Below are 20,638 nucleotides of genomic sequence, written 5' to 3'. Positions count from 1 at the left end.
CCTCCAACGTATTTGCTTATACCACCATACCAGGCTGCGCATTCCAGGCATCCACGACTCAGAGTAAAAAACTTACCCTTCATATCCTCCTTGAATCTACCCCCTCTCTCCTTCAATGCATGCCCTCTGATATTAGACATTTCAACCCTGGTAAACAGATACTCCCTGTCTATCTATGTCTCTCATAATCTTATAAACCCCTATCAGATCTCACCTCAGCCTCCGCTGCTCTGGAGAAATCAACCCAAGTTTGTCCGGCCTCTCATGATAGCACATGCCCTCTAAACCAGGCAGCATCCTGGTAAACTTCTTCTGCTCCCTCTCCAAAGCCTCAACATCCTTCCTTTAGTGAGGTGACCAGAAATGTATGAAATACTCCAGATGTGGCCTAACCAGAGTTCTGTAAAGTTGCAACGTAACCACCTGACTTTTGCACTCAATGCTTTGACTAATAAAAGCAAGCATTCCATAAGTCATCTTAACCACCCCATTGACCTATCCTGCTGAAGGATCTCAGCCCAAAACGTTGACTATATTTTTTTCCATAGATGCTGCCTGGTCTGCTGACTTCCTCCAGCAGTCTGTGTGTGTTGCTTGGATTTTCTGGCATCTGCAGATTTTCTCTTGTTTTTGCCTGTGTAGCCAGTTTCAAGGAGCTATGAACTTGGATCCCAAGATCTCTCTGCCCAGCAACATTGCTAAGGATCTTGCAATTAACAGTGTACTGTCTCCTTGCATTTGCCCTACCAAGGTGCAACACCTCACTTTTATCTGGGCTAAACTCTCTGCCCATACCTGCAACTGATCTATATTGTGCTGCATTATTTGCCAGTCTTCTGCACTATCCACAACCCCACCAATCTAGGTTATCATACACAAACTTACCAGCCCATCCATCTACATTTTCATCCAGGTCATTTATATACATCGACAAACAGCAGAGGTCCCTGTGAAACTCCACTAATTACAGACCTCCAGCTCAAATAATTCCCTTCAACCAATACCTTCTGTTTTCTATGCACAAGCCAATTATGAATCCAAATAGCCAATTCGGCACGGACCACATGCATCTTAATCTTCTGGATTAGTCTCCCATGAGGGATTTTGTCAAACACCTTAACACTCAGTAGGAAACCAAACATATCCTCGTCCTTGACCTCTAACCGCGCCAACAAAGTTATACACTCAGCGCTGATTTCCTGGTCCTCTATGTCTTTTTCATTGGTAAATACTGAAGCAAAGTTCTCTTTAAGTTTTTTCCTTGAGGGGTCCCACCCTCTCCCTAGTTATCCTTTTGCACTTGATGTTTGGAATGCCTTGGGATTCACCTTAGTCCTATTTGCCAAGGACTTTCCATGATACCTCCTGGCTTTCCTAATTCCCTTCTTCAGCTCTTTTCTGGCTTCTTTGTACTCTTCATGTGCTTCATTTGATCCTAACTTCTGAAGCTTTATATATCAACACGTACAAAAGCTGGATGAATTCAGCAGGTCAGGCAGCATCCGTTGAACTGAGCAGTCAACGGATGCTGCCCGACCTGCTGAGTTCATCCAGCTTTTGTACGTGTTGATTTGACCACAGCATCTGCAGTGTACTTTGTGAAGCTTCATATACTTTTCCCTCTTCTCCTTGACTAAATTCATCACCTCTCTGGATATCATCTTTATAATTCTTTGGCAGCACCATTCAACCTGTCCTAAGCATATACTGTACATGTCAAATTATACACAGATTACATTCATAATGCTGACAAATAAACAAAGGAGAGAATAAGGAGTATGAAATTGAGGAGAGGTTACATCATTTAACAGCATTAATTATATAGCCTCATATTATTGCTTCATCATGTCAAATTAAATAGTTATTTAGAAATACAACATGATAACAGGCCCTTCCAGCCCAACAAGCCCTCGCTGCCCAACTACACCCGTTCGACCAACTAACCTATTCACCCGTAAGTCTTTGGTATGTGAGGGGAAGTCGGAGCATCTGAAGGAAACCTGTGCGATCACAGAGAAAACATACAAACTCCTTACAGATAGTGGCAGGAATTGGACCTGGGTCTCTGTAATAGCATTATCCTACATAATACACTACTGTGCTACCCCAATAGTTGAATCCAAGTCCAAAGTTAAAGTTTAAATTTAAAGTGAGAGAAGCAATGGCATGTCAGTGCAGTTGGCCAACAGCAGAACGAACTAGTAAATGCTGTTATTAATGATAGAATTGATTTAACTAAATGACCTGACACTCAGGAATTCAATAGTTAAAGCTCAGTCAGTTGTGTGTGCATACAAAATAGCTGTATTACCATACTGAAGTATGCAAATATTAATAAAATTTGATCCAGAATATTACCTTCAATGAACAGCCAACAACTAAATGAATGACAAAACAGATTCAAAGGACTGAAAGATCTCTATTCACAAAGTCACAGTAGGGGGAAATTGCTGATATTTTCAATAAATCAGATGCTCAAAATCAGAAATCTACAATGATTTAAAAATAAAATGAGACAGAACTAATTAACAAATTTTTGCCAGCAGAGGTCCCCACAGTCTGTACAACATCATTATTAAAGTATTTTACCATTGTATACAATTAAGTCAGTAAGAACAACACATTTTGGAATGAAGAGCAAATAGAGGAGAAATTAAAGACCTCACTTTGAAGGGAGTAAAAAGGTGAGCTCTGCAGGTCCACCAACAGTTTCAAGATAACCTAACAGAATTTGGACATGCAAGCACAAATCTTTCTACTTAGTGGCCAATGGCATATAATTCCTGAAAGAGTGATGGAAACCATTTCTAAAGAGACCAATTTAAATACTTGAGATGAAAAACAATGCAGACCTACAGAAAGAAAGGAGCAAGCTCTCTCAGAGACCCAGCATAACAAATAAAACAACTATGATTCTCTACATCGCACCTTTAACTGGATTATCTGAACTGTAGAAGTGTGGACAAGGGATAACCTTCTTTTCTTGCAACATCTACAAAGAAAATAAAAACTGTTAATTACTATCATGTTGAAAGTACAAAAATTGCAAACCGGACTTTCTTTTGGAAGGTATCACTAATAAGAGAAAAAATTAGCAAGAACCAGAAGATCAGATTATTTGTTCCTTTCAAAAGGTCCCACAAAATATTGGCATTCAAATTTTTAAGTATATGGTATTGAGAACAAGGTATGGATATAGATAAAGAACTGCTTGGTTGACAGGAATAAAAAGGTTCAAATATGTATGGAATTCCATAAATTGAAAAGCAATTGAAACTATCAAAACAAAAATAAACTCTTGCAGGAAGCTATTTTATTTGCAGCTTCATATCACTTTATAAACACACTCTCAACCTCTCTCCTTTCTGCAATCATTTTGAAAGAACTAACTCAAGGAATCAATAAGAGAATACAGAAGCATTAAGCACATCAAACCTATGATTAACATCTACCACGTTGGTTCCTCATCTAACACCCTCACATGGCAAAAGGTTACAACACCTATTTTGAAATTTTCAAAGGATACATGGGTCAAAACACTTGCAAAAGAATAAGGCATTACATTTTTGCTAAAATGACTCTATTCAAAGGCATTGATGGATACATGGTCTCAAAACATTTTCTAAGGAATAGGGTATTAGATTTTTGCTAAAATGACTCTATTCAAAGGCATTGATGGCATCAACCCTGAAGACAACATCTCCAATCCTAAGTTATACCCCACAGCTTTGCATTCCTCTAGCTTTGCCTTCAATACTATAAATCCAAACAAACACACCTCCAAGTTCCTTGAAATTGGACTCAACACCTCCCTTTGCAACTAGTTCCTGGGTCCTTGACTTTCCAATAACAGATTGCAATTAATAAGGATAGGGTCAACACCTCCACCATGATTATCCTGAACACTGGTGCTCCACCCTATCCTACTCCTTAAACTCTCACGATGTGTGGCCATTTATTCCACACTCTGTTTTACCTTCTATTGCCTCAATGCACTGTAGTAATGCAAGACAAATTTTTTCACTGCTCAACTTTAAGCAAGAATAGTGTATTAGTCTGGATGTTTCACAATGTGATTTTGCCTACAATTCTCAACTGAAACACATTTATATATTTATTGAGAATTGTAAATATCCCAAAGTTCAGAGAATTAGTCTAAATTGCATGGATGTTCCTTAAAAAAAGGAATTAAAAAGGGTACAGTACAGAATTCCAAAAAAACTTGGGACATAAGCAGCTGATAGTAAAGGTAACAAATAACAGACAAGGTCAGAATTGGAGGAGAGTTAAGGTTTCAAGGGTCTGAGGGAGGATGCAGAGACTTAGAGAGAAGAGTAAAAACTCACTAGAAGATATGAGCAAGCAGACCCACTTACTGGTGAATACTGAACTACTGTTCCATCTCGTTTTCCAGCAGCCAACTGCTTCCCTTTTGGACTCCAGCATACTAGAGAGAGGAGATGTAAGAGGGGCAAGATTGGGGTGGGAGGTGAGAGAGAGAGTTAAGTGGAGGGGCAAAGACAGAGACAGCATGTTAAATTTCCAACAATGGATTACAATCTCAGCCTAATCACTTTACGTTTTACAACAGCACGCTCCTAGATGAGGTTGGTAATATGAGGCTTCATGTCCAAGATTACTCATGTGGCCAGTAATTTGAAGTGGTGGTTGAATTAAATCAGTTTTGCTTCATTCAATTTGTGTATTTTCAAGGAATTTGAGTTGAGCTTAGCAAGAAATGCAAACACATAGTTCCACTTTAAATTATTTCAAAATATTCAAGATTATGAAGATTGATTACAAATGCACTACAAAATCTAGTGAAGCAACAAGTAGTGAACACAATGACATTACCAGGGGTGTCAAACTCATTTTAGGTCACGGGCCGGATTGAGCAAAATGCAGCTTCATGTGGGCCGGATCAGTTGGACGCGTGCGAACGCAGCTTTCGTTGCCTCCATTTTTTCAGCCTGCTCTCATGTGTCTCAGTCTCTGCTATAACTACAAAGTGTTTCACTTTATAAATTCCGTTTCTTATGAAGAAGACTGCCAAGCAAGACTGCCGAATAAACACTAAAAACCCTGAAAACCTGGTACCTGAATAAACTCAGCATTAGCCATATCATACGCCATAGGCGCTTCGATTACTGGGGCCAGCTTTAATAGTAATTAGATATTATCTCGCGGACCAAAGATAATTCCACTGCGGGCCGGATTTGGCCCGCGGGCCTTGAGTTTGACATATATGGCTTACACTTTATAATGTAAGTACTCTAGAAAAATTCTGAAATCAAATTATTAACCCACTACATCAAGGTGTATACTGCCTATTAAGGAGTGCCAAGTAACGTATAAAGCTGGCCAGTGGAGCAGTGGCATCAGCATCGGACTCCAAAGCGAATGGCCCCGGGTTTGAATCTGGCCAGTCTCTTTCACACTTTCCATCCATGCTGGCGAGAGTGTCGAGCGAGCAACTCAGCCTTGTTAAAAACAGACAAATGCTAAGGAAATGGCAAAAAAATGCTGCCCAGTGCACCACAAGGCACGAAAAAGGAACAAGTCACATATAAATAAACAATACCTACATGAAGTGATGCCAGCTGTGGCTGGAAGGTTGGCATGTTGTTTAACAACATCAGTAACCTCCAATATTGTTACGCTTCCATCTGACATGCAGATTGCCAAGATGGAAATCACTGCGGGATTCCATTTTAAATCCAACACTGTACAGTTTTTTCCTGGCTTGTAGTACAAAAATGGTCGCTTCTGAGATTTCTCCTACGATAAAAACAAAACTGCTGTTATTGCATAAAAACACACACGCAGAATGAACTTGACAGTGGTACAATCAGACAGTTTACAGGGAGCTAGATATGAAGATCTTTGAACAGATGACCCAAAATTTGACCAGTAAGGTTTAAGGACTAACACAAATTTGGAAGTTGATGGAACTGGCAAGGGTTTTTGAACAGGCCATTGGGTCACCCTTAAAATAAAATGAATTGTAGAGTTTTGGAGTAAAGGAATAACTCAACTTGACACAAAGTACACTGCAGATGCTGTGGTCAAAGCAACACGTACAACACGCTGGAGGAACTCAGCAGGTCGGGCAGCATCCGTGGAAATGAGCAGTCAACGTTTCCGGCTGAGACCCTTCGTCAGGACTGAAGAGGGAGGGCGCAGGGGCCCTATAAAGAAGGCGGAGGAGGGTGGGAAGGAGAAGGGTGGTAGGTGCCAGCTGAAAAACCAATCAGAGGGTGAGGGAGGGGAAGCAGGGAGGGGATAGGCAGGAAAGGTGAAGAAGGAATGTAAGGGGAAAGCACTGTGTAGTAGAAGAAGGTAGAATCATGAGAGTTGATAGGCAGCTGGAGGAGGAGGCAGAGTGAAACTGGGATGGGGGAAGAGAGAGGGAGGGAATTACTGGAAATTGGAGAATTCAATGTTCATACCAAGGGGTTGGAGACTACCCAGATGGTATATGAGGTGTTGCTCCTCCAACCTGAGTTTGGCCTCATCATGGCAGTAGAGGAGGCCATGTATGGACATATCCAAATGGGAATGTGAAGCAGAGTTGAAGTAGGTAGCAACCAGGAGATCCTGTCTGTTGTGGCAGATGGAATAGAGGTGCTCAACAAAGCAGTCCTCCAATCTGTGTCGGGTCTCGCCGATGTAGAGGAGGCCGCACTGGGAGCAATAGATGACCCCAACAGACTCACAGGTGAAGTGTTGCCTCACTTGGAAGGACTGTTTGGGGCCCTGAATGGTGGTAAGAGAGGAGGTGTAGGGACAGGTGTAGCACTTACACTTGCAGGGATAAGTGCTAGGTGGGAGAAACTAAACTTGAAGCAGGCAATGGTCTGACTAGCCTCCTCCTGTAGCATTCAAATTCTGATCTCATAATAGGAAAACTTAAGATAGTAGAACCAAGTTCATAGTGTTGAAGCAATAAAGAAATATTGAAGAGCAAGGGTACAGAAAAATTAGAACACACTGATCTCAAACGACTGCAGTGCTGGAGAAGACGATGGAGAAGAATCAGCATAGAGAACAAAAATCTGGCTGAGTGGTGTAACAATAACTTCTTTCTCAGGGTCAGCAAGACCAAGAAGCTGAATACTGACTTCAAGAGGAGGAAACCAGAGATCTATGAGCCAGTCCTCACTGGAGAATCAGAGGTGGAGAGGGTTAGCAACTTTAAATTCCTCAGTGTTATCATTTCAGAGGACCTGTCCTGGGCCTAGTACAGTAATTGCAATTATGAAGAAAGCACAGCAGTGTCTTTACTTCCTTAGGAGCTTGTGAAAATTTGGCATGACAACTAAAACTTTGACAAACTTCTATAAATGTGTAGTGGAAGTATGATGATTTGCTGCATCACAGCCTGGTACGGAGACACCTAAGCCCTTGAAAGGAAAATCCTACAAAAGTAGTGTTTATGGCCCAGTCCATCTTGGACAAAGCCCACCCCACCGCTGATCACATCTACACAGAGTACTGTCGCAGAAAAGCAGCATCCATCATCAGGGACCCCCACCACCCAGGTCATGCTCTCGTCTCTCTGTTGCCATCAGGAAGAAGGTAGAGGAGCCTCAGGACTCAAACCAGGTTGAGTAACAGTCACTACCCCTCAACCATCAGGCTCTTGAACCAGAGGGGATAACTTCACTCACCCCTACCACTGAACTGCTCCCACAACTTATGGACTCTTCATCTCATGTTCTCGATATTTATTGCTTAGTTACTTATTATTTATTTCTTTTTGTATTTGCACAGTCAGTTGTCTTTTGCACAACAGTTAACGTCCAGTTGATGCAGTTTTTCATCGATTCTATTATAGTTATTATTCTATAATGGATTTATTGAGTATGCCTACAAATAAATGAACTTCAGGGTTGCACATGGTGACATATATGTACTTGATAATAAATTTACTTTGAACTTTGAGTTAGAAATGGTAAGGCCATGGAGCTCTGTGCATATGGACTTAAAAAATTTGAATATCAACCATCAAAGTAGTGCAACTGAGATAAGAAGACATATTAATATACATATATTATAAGACATTCAAATTAACTGGCATTCAGAATTTAAGCTCAATATAAATTTCTTTTATAGATGATCAAGCTGTTTACCCCTTCACTAATTTGATTTTTATTTCTTTTACAATCCAACATAAGGAGGAAAGAGACAGAAGAGCATGGGAAGGGGATTAGAATTTCCATGTTTATGCCATGAACCAATACTGTGTGGGAGCCCTTGAGTTCGATGAAGGAGGACAAGAGCACATGTTGAACAAATACTGAAAAAGATCAGTACTCTGTCCTGCGCGGCAAATATTAAATAATTCTTCAGACCCAACGACCCTTCTAACTTTTAAATATGAATATAGCTTGTATTCACTCTCCAACCTACCCCAGAGAGTGAATCCAATGAAGCTGATAAGGCAACTTCGTCACCCATGTAATACAACCACTTGAGAAGCCAATTAAAGAACAAGGTTGGTGCAAGATTGGAATTACTTCTAGAGAGGCAGTGGTTTTCTTCTCTAAAATACACACATAAACCAGTTACAGACAACAGTTTCATAATCACATTTAAAATAAAAAGCCGTTACTAGCTATTTCTTTCCAATATGACACACTGATGAGACTTCTTATTTTTGCCCCACTGTTTCACATGGGTGGAACAGACAGTAATAGCTAAGAGCCAGCACAGAAACAATGGCCTACTTCTCTGTTCTAAAACATTCTAACCAATGAAAGCAGCCACAACACAATGTGTGGAACATGTGAATGGAAGTACGATGGATTACTTTTGCTGGCATTAGATGAAGGAAAGTGTGCAATGACGGCAAGTTTATGTTCACATGAAGGAAACCAGCACCCACCTTGTTTACAAATGTTCGAACGTCGAAGAAACATATGACCAGTCCATGCTCTTCTGACACCATGGCAACAGAAAGGGTGAATTCATCACAGCTGAGAGCAATGTGGTGCACAGGGAACTTCATACTAACTGACATAAAAGGTGCATCTTCAACTGGAACACAAAAAGATTTAACCTGTTCAATGACTCAGCTATATAGAGACAAAATTACAGCTTCAAGATACAGAAACAATATAGTATAGCACCAGGGTCGTCTTTTATCTAAGTAGCTGGTGGCCTAGGAGAAACAGAAATTCCACTAACTTGCTCCTCTTAAAGAAAAACGTGAGTGAGAGATCTCAATGCTTCATTGTGGGCATAAGCAGACTTACGATGGTAATTCCTTTCCCCTCTATACTTAATCTATCCTGGCCTCATAAGCACTGTCACCCAGACTCAGCAAAACTGCCTCACAGTCTAATAACCCAAATTGCTGCAAATTTGTTCTGAGACAATGCAATCTCAAGCATTGTTTTTTTAAAAATACCAAGTGAAAATTTGTGTATAAAATTAAGAGGCTAAGAGAGGTTGATTTGTAATAACCAATTTCTCTCAGCATAGATATCATGAAGTAATGGGTTTAGATCTAAAGAAAGATGATGAAAGGAGAGTTGAGAAAAAGAAATTCAGCCAACATTAGTGAGAGACTGGATGTCACCACCTGAAAGTTCAATGGAGACAGGAAGTCTCATCATATTTAAAATGTTATACAATGGATCCAATGTCACCCACTAGACTAGGGATCAAGAGCTGAGAAGTGGAATTAGTCTCAATATTTCTATTTTGTTTCGTATGAAAACAATGGGGCAAACAGCTTGCCTCCACACTACAAGTTTCAAAACTCAACATGAGAACAGGTGGAATTTGGTTCTTTACCCCTATTTTGCACTCAATTCATCTCAATAACCAACCTTGTTTCTATGTACTACGTTACTCTAATTCAACAAAAATCTTGGTCTTTTATAATGGCCTCACTCTAATTTTAAGACAAATGTCCTAAATTTCAGTTGGGCACTGGAGGTGATTTTCTGTATGAGCCTCTATCATATTAAACATAATTTCCTCTGATAACCAATACAACCTTCTAAACCCCAAAATCAAAACCTGCACAATATCAGTCCAAGGAAAACATTCTTCCTGAGAAGCTTCACAAAAACAATACAACTTCTGTGGTTCTAACTAATTTTCTATGCAACTACAGCATCACTTCCTCACTTTTGATTTCCAAACACAACAAGTCTTGAGATGAGCATGATATCCTAAAAGCCATTTTATTTATGAACTAGACACAGAAAATGAATAATTTGTACCAATACTAATTTTGTTATCCCACACTTCCCATTAAGAGGAAAATCTAGTTTCTGTGTCAGACCCAAAATGAATGACTACACACTTTCTTTCCCTCAATGATTCCATTTGAGTATAGATGGATTAACAGAGTGGACAGACATTTTCTGATCCTGCCTACACAACTGCTATTTCCCCAAAAATGGAAACTGAAGACTTAAGACACACAACACTCAATTTCTTCATACAAATAATTTGAATTAAAGTAATTCACTGAGATTACAGCTCATCTGATTGTAATCTCACCTCTGTATTTCCATCTACACTCAGTTACCACTTTATTAGGTACACCTGCTTGCTAATTTAAATATCTAATTAGCCAATCATCTGAAGCAACTTAATGCATAAAAGCATGTAGACATGGTCAAGAGGTTCAGATGTTGGTCAAACCTAAGATCAGAATGGGGAATAAATGGGATCCAAGTGACTTTGAACATGGAACGATTACTGGTGCCAGACAGGGTAGTTTGAGTGTCAGAAACTGCCAACCCCCTGGGATTTTCATGCACAAGTCTCTAGAGTTTAAAGAGAATGGTGTGAAAAAAAAGCATCAGCGAGCAGCAATTCTCTGGGTGAAAATGCCTTGTTGATTAGAGAGGTCAGATGGGCTCAAACTGAAAGGAAGGCAACAATAATTCAAATAACCACGCGCTGTAATAGTGGTGTGCAGAAGAGCATCTCGGAATGCACAACACGTCAAATGTTGAAGTGAAAGGGCTACCGCAGCAGAGGATTGTGAACGTACACTCAATGCCCACTTTGTCAGGTATAGGAGGTACCTAATAAAGTGACCTGACTATATCTGCCTCAAACTTTACATTAAAGGCAATGTGCTACAAGCAGACTTGAACAAATAATGGTTGTTTTCTCTGAGGCAATCGACACCGAGGGGAGAGAGACCTGAATGAAGTTTATAAAATTAGGATAGACAGCTATCTTTTTACCAGGGTTGAAATGTCTAATACTAGGGGCATAACAGGGAAAGTTAAAAAGAGATGTCTAGGGCTTTTTCATATACACGTGTGCAGAGTGGTAGGTGTTTGGAAAGCACTACCAAGAGTAGTGCTGGAGGCAGATACAATTAAAGTATTTTAAACGCTCTTACACAGGCACAAGAATATGCAGAGAATAGAGGATATAGGGATTAGTGTAATCGGACATCACGTACTTAATTAGTTCAGGACAACATTAAAGTCTGTTCTTATGCTGTACTTGCTCTATAAATCAAATAATTTCCCTGTAATCCAATAAATTGAAACATTGCAGTCTCTTTTCAGAATTCCCGGGGTATCTTAATAACCCCACTGAGCCTGTGCAGGTAGTTCTGAGGCCAAAGCACCCTCTCAAAAGGTGCAGTGCCCATGTCTGAGAGAAAACCTTCTCAAAGCATGCACATTACTCTTGGCTAAAAGGGAGCAGTCAAGCTTTTCACAGTCTAGCTCATTATACTGAAATAAAGATTCTCAGTGTACTTACTAATTTCATTTATACTTCCTTCTTCCTTGTCAGCCAAAGCAATGTATTCACTACTGATAATTTTTAGGCCTCCATTGCCTCCCATAAAGGTGAGTCCATAAGTATTGGAGACGACCAGGAGATTGACTCTGTCCTTCGGCAATTCATCCGGAGACTGAAAGACGCGGATTCTCTTCATTTGCCGAAACATGAAGTACTGCAGAAGGAAGTTCGACATGTTCAAACACCAAGCATTACAACACTCACTAAACCATTAAAACTTAAAGTGGACATCAAAGCAACAAGACAATCCATGCATGAGGATTAAATACATTGGTATAAGTTGCTGGGCCTTCGGATAAAACAAGGACAAATTGGATAGCAGTGTCAAAAGGTTCACACTGATATAAATGATAGCATGGCAATCATCAACATTATACGATTGTACAATTACTAGCCGATGTCACATCAGCTTTGTTGCAGCAGTTGTACTACCTTAGAACCTTTACTGAAACTGAAATAAAACCAGCGCATGCTGGAAAAGCATTTTCAGAATTCTTCACCAAAACATCAGAGAAGATTGATGAAACTGAACAGGGAAAAACTGCTGCAATCAACAAAGGAAAAAGTCAAAGTTTGTAAGATTGATGGTATTTTGGTATTCATTACAAAGAAACTGACTACAGGAATAAAATGATGTAAATTGTGCAGCCTAACGGTGACTCCTTTGCTTACATCTTCAGAAACAGCTCTATTTCTAGCTTTAATATCTCTATTTTTCCCTTTCAGGGTTCTTTTGATGACCCTGACCTGGAGCTACTTGCTGACTTCAGTTCTTTGCAGGAATGGGACCCGCTCTCGGGGTCTCACGACTGGCTGCTAATTGATATACGAAGGACGCAGCCTGGAAGACTAGCACGCCTTCAGGGTTCCGGGATTTCGTGGCTCTGGAGGCGGTCGGACTCAAGGTCGGTGCCTCCGAAGGAAATTGGTGTGTCGTGGGAGTACAGGGAAGATCGAAAGCAGCGAGCTGGCTGCTGGCTGTGTGCCCAGAGACCTAATTTCTTTGGGCACAGAGCTCGGAAAAAGCGATGCAACAGACTTAACATCGTAAATCAGTGAGTTTTTTTGCTATGTTTCTCCTTGCACTGTGAAACAGGGACACCTCTTTTTCCCTTATTAGGGAGAGAGAGAACCTGCAGTATGTCAAATTACCGAGTAAACGAGTAGTCTTTGGAGGTACTGCAAGCCTGTGTCTTTATTGATGCTTTGCTGCACGCTTGAGTGCTCGGTGGGGTGGGGAGGGGGGGGGGGGGGCTTGCGGATGCTTTTTTGCCAGTAAAGGAGGGGAGATTGCTGCTTTGCTGCCGCTTATGCGTGGGAGGGGGAGCTGGGGGGGGGCTTTGGGGTTCTAACATTTAATCATCATCATTCTTTGGGGCACTCCTCATTTTTGTGGATGGTTGCGAAGAAAAAGAATTTCAGGATGTATATTGTATACATTTCTCTGACATTAAACTTACCTTTGAAACCAAATTAATTCACACCCAGTGCACAGTTTTAACATCATTACCTAAATAACTTGTCACTGAGGTGGTTCCAGATTCCATTGACTCTCTGTATGAAAAATTTCTTCCTCAGATCCTACCAAAACCTTCTACATCTAATCTTACATCTACAGTTCCAAGAAAAAGTTTGTGAACACTTTGCAGTTACCTGGTTTTCTGCATTGTGTGTGGCATCCGTTGGTCTCGAGAGACCATGGATCTGCGCCTGGAGTTTCCAGGGCGCAGGCCTGGGCAGGGTTGTATGGGAGACCGGCAGTAGCCCAAGCTGCAGGCCTTCCCCTCTTCATGCCACCGATGTTGTCCAAGGGAAGGGCACTAGGACCCATGCAGCTTGGCACCGGTGTCATCGTAGGGCAATGTGTTGTTAAGTGCCTTGCTCAAGGACACAAACACGTTGCCTCAGCTGAGGATCGAACCAGTGACCTTCAGGTTACTAGTCTGATGCCTTGCCCACTAGGCCACGCACCAACACCATTCTGGTTTGATTACTCATAAAATGTGGTCTGATCTTCATCTATAGTCCTTTAACATCTTTGGACTATTTTTACTGTGCCCATAGTCTGTTTTTTATCAATTATGCTATTGTTTGCACTGTTGTAACTATACGTTGTAACTATGTGGTTTTGTGCAGGTCTTGTAGCTTTAGTTATTGGTCTTGTTTGTCTGGTGGATTTGGAGCTCCTTTCCGGGGAATGTGCTAAGACGGTAGCGCGATATTAATACACAGTAGCCTCTCCGGACTCTGGACTGGGGATTGCCTAACGTTATGTGGATTTTCTAGTCTGTTTTGTCATATGCTTTTGTGATATCATTCTGGAGGAATGTTGTCTCATTTTTTAACTGCATTGCATTTGTGGTTTCTAAATGACAATAAACTGAATCTGAATAATACAAACACATTCTGCTAAACTATTAACAAACAATTGTACATCTTTTCCTCAATATGGAGTACACCATTTAAACAATCACAGTCTAGGTTCAAAAAAGTATGTGAACCTCTGGGATAATGCCTTCTACAAAAGACATTTGGAGTCAGGTATTCCAACCAATGAGATGAGTTTGGAGGTGTGGGTTGTAGAACTGCCCTGCCCTATAAAAAGGATACACAAAGTCAGGTTACTGACAGAGCCTGCTCGTCTCAAGAAAGATTTGTTTATGTGCACCACGCCTCGATCAAAACAACTTTCAGAGGATCTTAGAAGAATTGTGGAGATGCATGAAGCTGGAAAAGGCTACAAAAGTATTCCTAAAGACCTGAGTGTTCATCAGTCCACAGTAAGAGAAACTGTCTACAAATGGAGGAAATTCAGTACTGTTGCTACCCTCCCTAGGAATGATCACAGATCACACCAAGAGCACAATGTGCAATGCTGAAGGAGGTGAAAAAAAAACCCAAGGGTAACAGCAAAAGACCCGCAGGAATCTCTAGAACTTGCTAAAGTCTCTGTTCATGTGTCCACGAGAAGAAAAACACTGAACAAGAATAGTGTTCATGGAAGGACATGAAAAGTACGATTGTTTGTGTGTTACTACTTTAGGCAGATAGTGTTTGTCTATTACTGTGACTTAGATGAAGATCAGACCTCAATTTGAGTAATTAATGCAAAAAAAACCCCAGATAATTGCAAAGGATTCACAAACCTTTTCCTGCAACACCATATCCTCGTATTTTAGACAACCCCCATTGTTATCTACTCTACTTACCAATCCCCTCACAATTCTGTACACCTCTAACAGGGCACCTCAGCCGTCTCCACTCCAGGGAAAGCAAACCAAACCAATCTGTCCTTATAAATGAAATATTCTGATGAACCTCTTCTGCCTCCACTTCACTGTAACCAAATCCTTCTTCTCGTAGGGCTATCAAATTTGCATGTATTACTACAGTTATGGTCTACCCACTGTTGTATAAAGTTGTAGCTCGACTTCGATTGGACTTGCATCCCGTATGCTTCCTCACCACCCTGCAACCTTTCTCAGTTCTCAGATCACTACACTGGCTTCCTGTCCATCAGAGGATTGACATTAAAATATTACTACTGGTTTAAAAGCACTGAATGGTCTGGGGCCAAAGTACATGTCTGATCCCTTGCTGCATTATGAACCTTCCCGAGCTCTCAGGTCATCCGGGGCAGGTCCACTTACTGTCCCCAGGGACAAAACTAAACATGGTGAAGCAGCTTTTAGTTACTATGCTCCACATATCTGGAATAGCCGTCCAGGGGATCTGAAATCTGCCCCTTTAAGCTCTTTTAAATCAAAGCTTAAACATAGAACATAGAAATCTAGAGCACATTACAGGCTCTTTGGCCCACAATGTTGCGGCGACCATGTAACCTACTCTAGAAACTGCCTAGAATTTCCCCAGCGTATAGCCCTCTATTTTTCTAAGTTCCACGTACCTATCGAAGTCTCTTAAAAGACCTTAGTGTATCCGCCTCTACCAGTGTCGCTGGCAGTGCATTCCACACCCACCACTCTCTGTGTGAAAAACCTACCTCTGACATCCCCCTTGTACCTACTTCCAAGCACCTTAAAGCAATGGCCCCTCGTGTTAGTCATTTCAGCCCCGGAAAAAGCCTCTGGCTATCTAAATGAACAATGATCTCTCAAGTGAAGGCTTAAAACTTTGCTTTTCGCTGTAGCTTTTAATTAGAATCTCTGCACTGTAACTTCTATTTATCATATCTAGCTTTGTGCGATTTTATTCTTATATATTATCTGAAATTTGAAATTTATATATTGTTCTATGTAAAGCATTTTAAACAGCCTTGTGTTTGAAAAGTGCTATACAAATAAACTGGCTTGCTTTATTGCCATTTCCAAAGATCAATGGACTTATATCCTACACTACTCACTGTCCTACCACTTATTGTGCTTGTCGTTTTCGTATATGAGGCCCTCTATTGACCATGGATGTTGCGTGCCAGCTGTCTATGTGATATGCAAGTTAGTACACAAACAAGCCAGGGCAGTCTGATATGGAGAGCAAGCCATTGTCCACATAGCAGGCTCCCCCCCTCCACACAGCTGATCAACCCAAAGGAACAGCAAAGACTGATACAGTTTGGCACCAGCAGCATCGCAGGAGTTGCCAGTCATCACTGAACTTAATGTAGGACAACGTTAAGGATTCCAACTCTGGATTTTTCCCTCGGTGTTTACTCCTGAAGCCTTCCCCATGAGTGAGTATAGCCAAAAGGTAGTGGTGGTTAGAGATCAGAGTTTTCCTGCTCCTGGTCCAGCTGCCAGGCACAGCTTATGAGCCCCATCTGCCTGAAGCAACTGGTTTAAAGGCACTAGTAACCTGCCTTTCCCTGTCTTCTGTCAGTAGAAATGGTTCCACTGGGCTTGGTAGTTAAGCCACACATAAAGGCCAAGAGCTGGACTTGGCTGTCAGAGGCTATTTGAGGCCATTGGGAACATTTAATAGCCCTTTCAACTATGACAACCTTAAGGAACATAAATTACATTCATACATGACCTTCCAAAATGCCTAATTTCACACTTGTCAGGATTAAACTTCATCTGCATTGTTCCACACAGTTTTCCATCTGAGCAGCATTTGGCTACAACAATCCTCCTGGTCATATACAGAATCACATAAGGTCTTTAGCAGAGAAATCCAAAAGTGGGCATTAGTGAACAGGTTGTTGGTGAATAAGTGCAACTTGGTAACACTGATAATTACCCCTTTACTTTGCCATGATTGAGAGAAGACTGATCCTGCAAAAATCAGCTGGATTGGGGTGTTTTTTGTGCATATGGTTTATCAAGGCAATGTCCCACACTGTTGGGTGGATGCCAGTGTTGTAACTGTACTGGAATCACTAGGCTTGCGGGCAAATCTTCAGCATCGCCACTGAAATATTGCCTCCTCTCATAGCCTTTACTGTATCCAGCGCTCCGAACCAATTTTTAATATCACACTGAATGAATCAATTTGATTAAACACCAGTTTTTGTGAAATTTAAGCTTGCTCCTGAGATCCCCACCATAAAAGAAAGCAGAAGAACTACAGCCAGGTCTGCAGCACGCACGTTCTGGGCCCTGCCATCACTATGGGAATATTCATGGAGGCTACTCCCTCAACCAGCTGTTCGATTACCCACCATAATTCATAATGGTGGACAAGGTTTACAGATATGACATTACTGCGGATGTTTTATCTGATCCACTACTTGAGAGATCATTAAGTATTTTCTACTCTTCTGTCTTGCTGATAATCATGCGTGCAGTCCTCTGCTGCAGCTTCACCTACATTTTTAGTACACCCAGAGCTGCTCCCAAGTTAGAAATAACTAATCAATAGCTCACTATTTCCCTGTTACGCAGATTATAAAGTTTCTTCTCAAGTTACTCAAAAACTACTTAGTACTGTTTATTAACTTGGTCCTCGTGAGTAGTTAACTGTGAACAGAAAGTAAACCACGCAGATTTCAAAATGTGTTAACGTACACATTCTGTCCGCCAACAATCACACTCGAGGACAGCACCATCACCCGTACCCACGCTTTCGTCCCCACTCCTCATCCGTTACTCGCTTCATCCATCACACTCATAGCACGTCACTCCATCATCATAACTCCCTGTTACCCCCGTCCGTGAATTCCAACAGGTTTCCTTCACCAGATGTTCACAACTTACCTTCATCTCCCTGTCAGGGGCGGCTGCCACAGCATCCCCCATCGTGAATCACTGATTACCCGCCGCTAAGCAACACACCACGAATAGTCGCCACCAGGTCCCGGCTCAAGCAGGCCACAACAAGCGTCATTTCCGGTATCTCATCACGATCAACGTCGAAGTCACGCGAGAATGAACGGGCGGGTTGACAGCTCCCAGGCCGCCGGGGGCAGGGCGGGAGGTCGTACCGCGTAGAGCTGGGTGGAATTATAAATGCTCAAACGGTATTTAACACATTCTTGCTCAACATTAGAACTTTGGTTCTTCGCTTGAGTCTTGTCCACATGAAAAAGAGCGTGCATTTTTATAGCACTTTCAGAAACCCCAGAATGTCTTATAGAGTCCTCCAAATGCCGCAATGTGCAAATCGTTGCCCTCAGTTCACTCTCAGTAGCTCCCAAAAGAGTGCAAAATGATTTTTTAAAAATACTTTAACTTTACGTTTGGTAATGCCAAATTAATGTTAATAATTGGGAAGTCTTGGGGTCCAACTCAGCTCAGTTTCAAATAGTACCATAGGAAACTTGGCCTCTGGTAAGATAGCTCCAAGTGAGTACCTTATTCCCTCATGACTGACACTGAAGCCTTTGAAATAGGACTTGGAGTGATCTCGTGTTGAGAAAGGACAGCAAAAACCACTGCACTACTGGCTTTATCGCTTTCTTTTTCCATTCAAGTTTCAGGATGGAAGCATATTGGCAATTTATCACCCATCCTGTAATCATCCTTGAGAAAGTTGGGTGAGCCTTCTTCATAGTCTCAAAGAAGGCATCAACGTAGTCTTAGAGAAGAATTGTCAGATGAACAATAATGAAGGAATAGTAATATATTTCTCAAGCGAGATAGTTTATGACTTGGATGAGAATCTGCATGTGGTGGTGTTTCCTTGTATCTGCCCCCTTTGTCCTCCTTGAGCTGAATTTGGGAAATACACTGGATTCTGGTTAACTAGGACACATCAGAACCAGTACATTTTGGCCCAATTAAGCAGCTGCCCCAATTAGCTAAAATTTGATGAAAATCGTTAAAAAAGTTACAAATGGAGTAAAACATTATGTACTTAAAGAAGTACAGAACACATTAGAATATTAACAATAGTACTACATAACTACACCCTGCAAAAACTCATTTCGCGGAGGTAGCACCCCTGCACCCACGCCCCCCCCCCCCCGCCCCGGTCAACCTCCAAGGGTGTATGTAATACTTTGTTTAGTGATTTTGTCTAATCTGTAAACCAAGTTGGGGATATGCAGAAAATCTGACATTAAAATATGTACTTACATTAATCATGGAATTTTTTTAATTCTATTACAACTTTAAGCAAGTCTACAGGGAGTTTGGCATCATGTAGGACATCAATAGAGTAGCTCCTTAGCAGCTACCCAGCTAGTTTAAATAACGTCAGCTATGCTAATGAACAAATGACACCTGTTACACTCACCTCAACATGTCTTTTACATTTTAACCCACCAGGGGCAATAGAGAAGTCACTGTTGCAAACAGCGCAGCGAGCAACACTGTCATTATTTTTGAGGTCGACTGTAAAGCCCGCCCACAGAGAAAACTGGTAGGTCTACTTAGCACAAAGAGAGAGACCGATCAGGATGCTCCCTCTTGCTCTTCCTCTTCCTCTCAAAAAAATCGACTTCCTGGATATTGTATATAAATTGTGGACGCCAGGGAGCCGCTATCAATATGCAGGAGACTCCTGGAACTTCCGGGAGAGGTGGGATATCTGTTACTATAAAACTGCATCAGTTCCTAATGGTTATCGACTAAGGAATTCATTCAGTATACTCAATAAACAAAATCAGTGCAGACGCCAAGAGCAGAAAATGAACTACTATCAATGATTGCATCTTCCAAATCTTCATTTTCATTGTAACATTCAAGATGATTATCGATACCTTCCAATTCTTCGTACTTCCTAACTAGTTGAAGTAGTGAAATTGTTCAATTTTTCACTCCCGGTCGTTTCTGGAATCTCCAGGCTTGAATGCTTGAAACCGCAGTGAGCAAAACAATTCTGAATTGAAATGTTTCAATTGAAAGCTCATTTCTCAATAACTAAGAGTGACAAAAACACTGCATTTTGAGCACAAACACAAGCAGCTGGCGCTATTTAATAACTGTCACTGTAAGCATGGTGTAGTGTCTAGTGGCCACACAAGTGCACGCCACTGATGATAGTTAGAACCTGTTTAGCAACAGCCTCCTGCCCCAATTAAGTGGCATAAAGTCCCAAATAAGTGAAGAGAATCCTGGCAATTTTCTCAAGTTGTTTTCATTCTTTTAAATGTTGTCCCAAATAAGCAGCTGCCCTGACTTACCAATGGCCCAGTGAACTGGAATCTACAGTTTTTGTCACAGTGTGGGTAAGTAACTGAAGTGCATTTTGTGGGGTGTACCATGCCTCTACTTCCTCAAAACTGAGTGAAGATTCAGCATGACATCTAAAACTTTGACAAACTTCTATAGGTGTCTGGTGGGAAAAAATTGATTGGCTACATCACAGCCAGCTATGTCCTTGAATGGAAAATCATACAAAAAGTAGTGGATATGTCCCAGTCCATCACGGGTAAAGTCCTCCCCACCATTGAACACATCTACATCAAATATTGTCACAGGAAAGCAGCATCCATCATCAGGACCCCCAC

General features: G+C 41.3%; 1 protein-coding gene across 2 annotated transcripts in view; it reads right to left on the bottom strand.

Moving 5' to 3' along the window:
• Positions 1-18,056, bottom strand: part of nup214 (nucleoporin 214) — a 103,267-nt gene extending 85,211 nt beyond the window's left edge. For both annotated transcript variants that reach the window (XM_073052406.1, XM_073052407.1), the window contains exons 1-6: positions 17,943-18,056; positions 11,749-11,944; positions 8,888-9,039; positions 5,586-5,778; positions 4,377-4,447; positions 2,929-2,992 (exon numbers count right to left, since the gene is read on the bottom strand). In XM_073052406.1, the coding sequence (XP_072908507.1) occupies positions 2,929-2,992; positions 4,377-4,447; positions 5,586-5,778; positions 8,888-9,039; positions 11,749-11,944; positions 17,943-17,984 (718 nt within the window). In that variant the 5' untranslated portion in view covers positions 17,985-18,056. The remainder of the gene's footprint in view (positions 1-2,928; positions 2,993-4,376; positions 4,448-5,585; positions 5,779-8,887; positions 9,040-11,748; positions 11,945-17,942) is intronic.
• Positions 18,057-20,638: the final 2,582 nt, after the last annotated feature.

The sequence above is a fragment of the Hemitrygon akajei genome, chromosome 7 (assembly GCF_048418815.1).
Source record: "Hemitrygon akajei chromosome 7, sHemAka1.3, whole genome shotgun sequence".
NCBI classification, from domain to species: domain Eukaryota; kingdom Metazoa; phylum Chordata; class Chondrichthyes; order Myliobatiformes; family Dasyatidae; genus Hemitrygon; species Hemitrygon akajei.
Note: the sequence above shows the minus strand (reverse complement) of the source record. Positions and strands in the feature narration are given on the sequence as shown.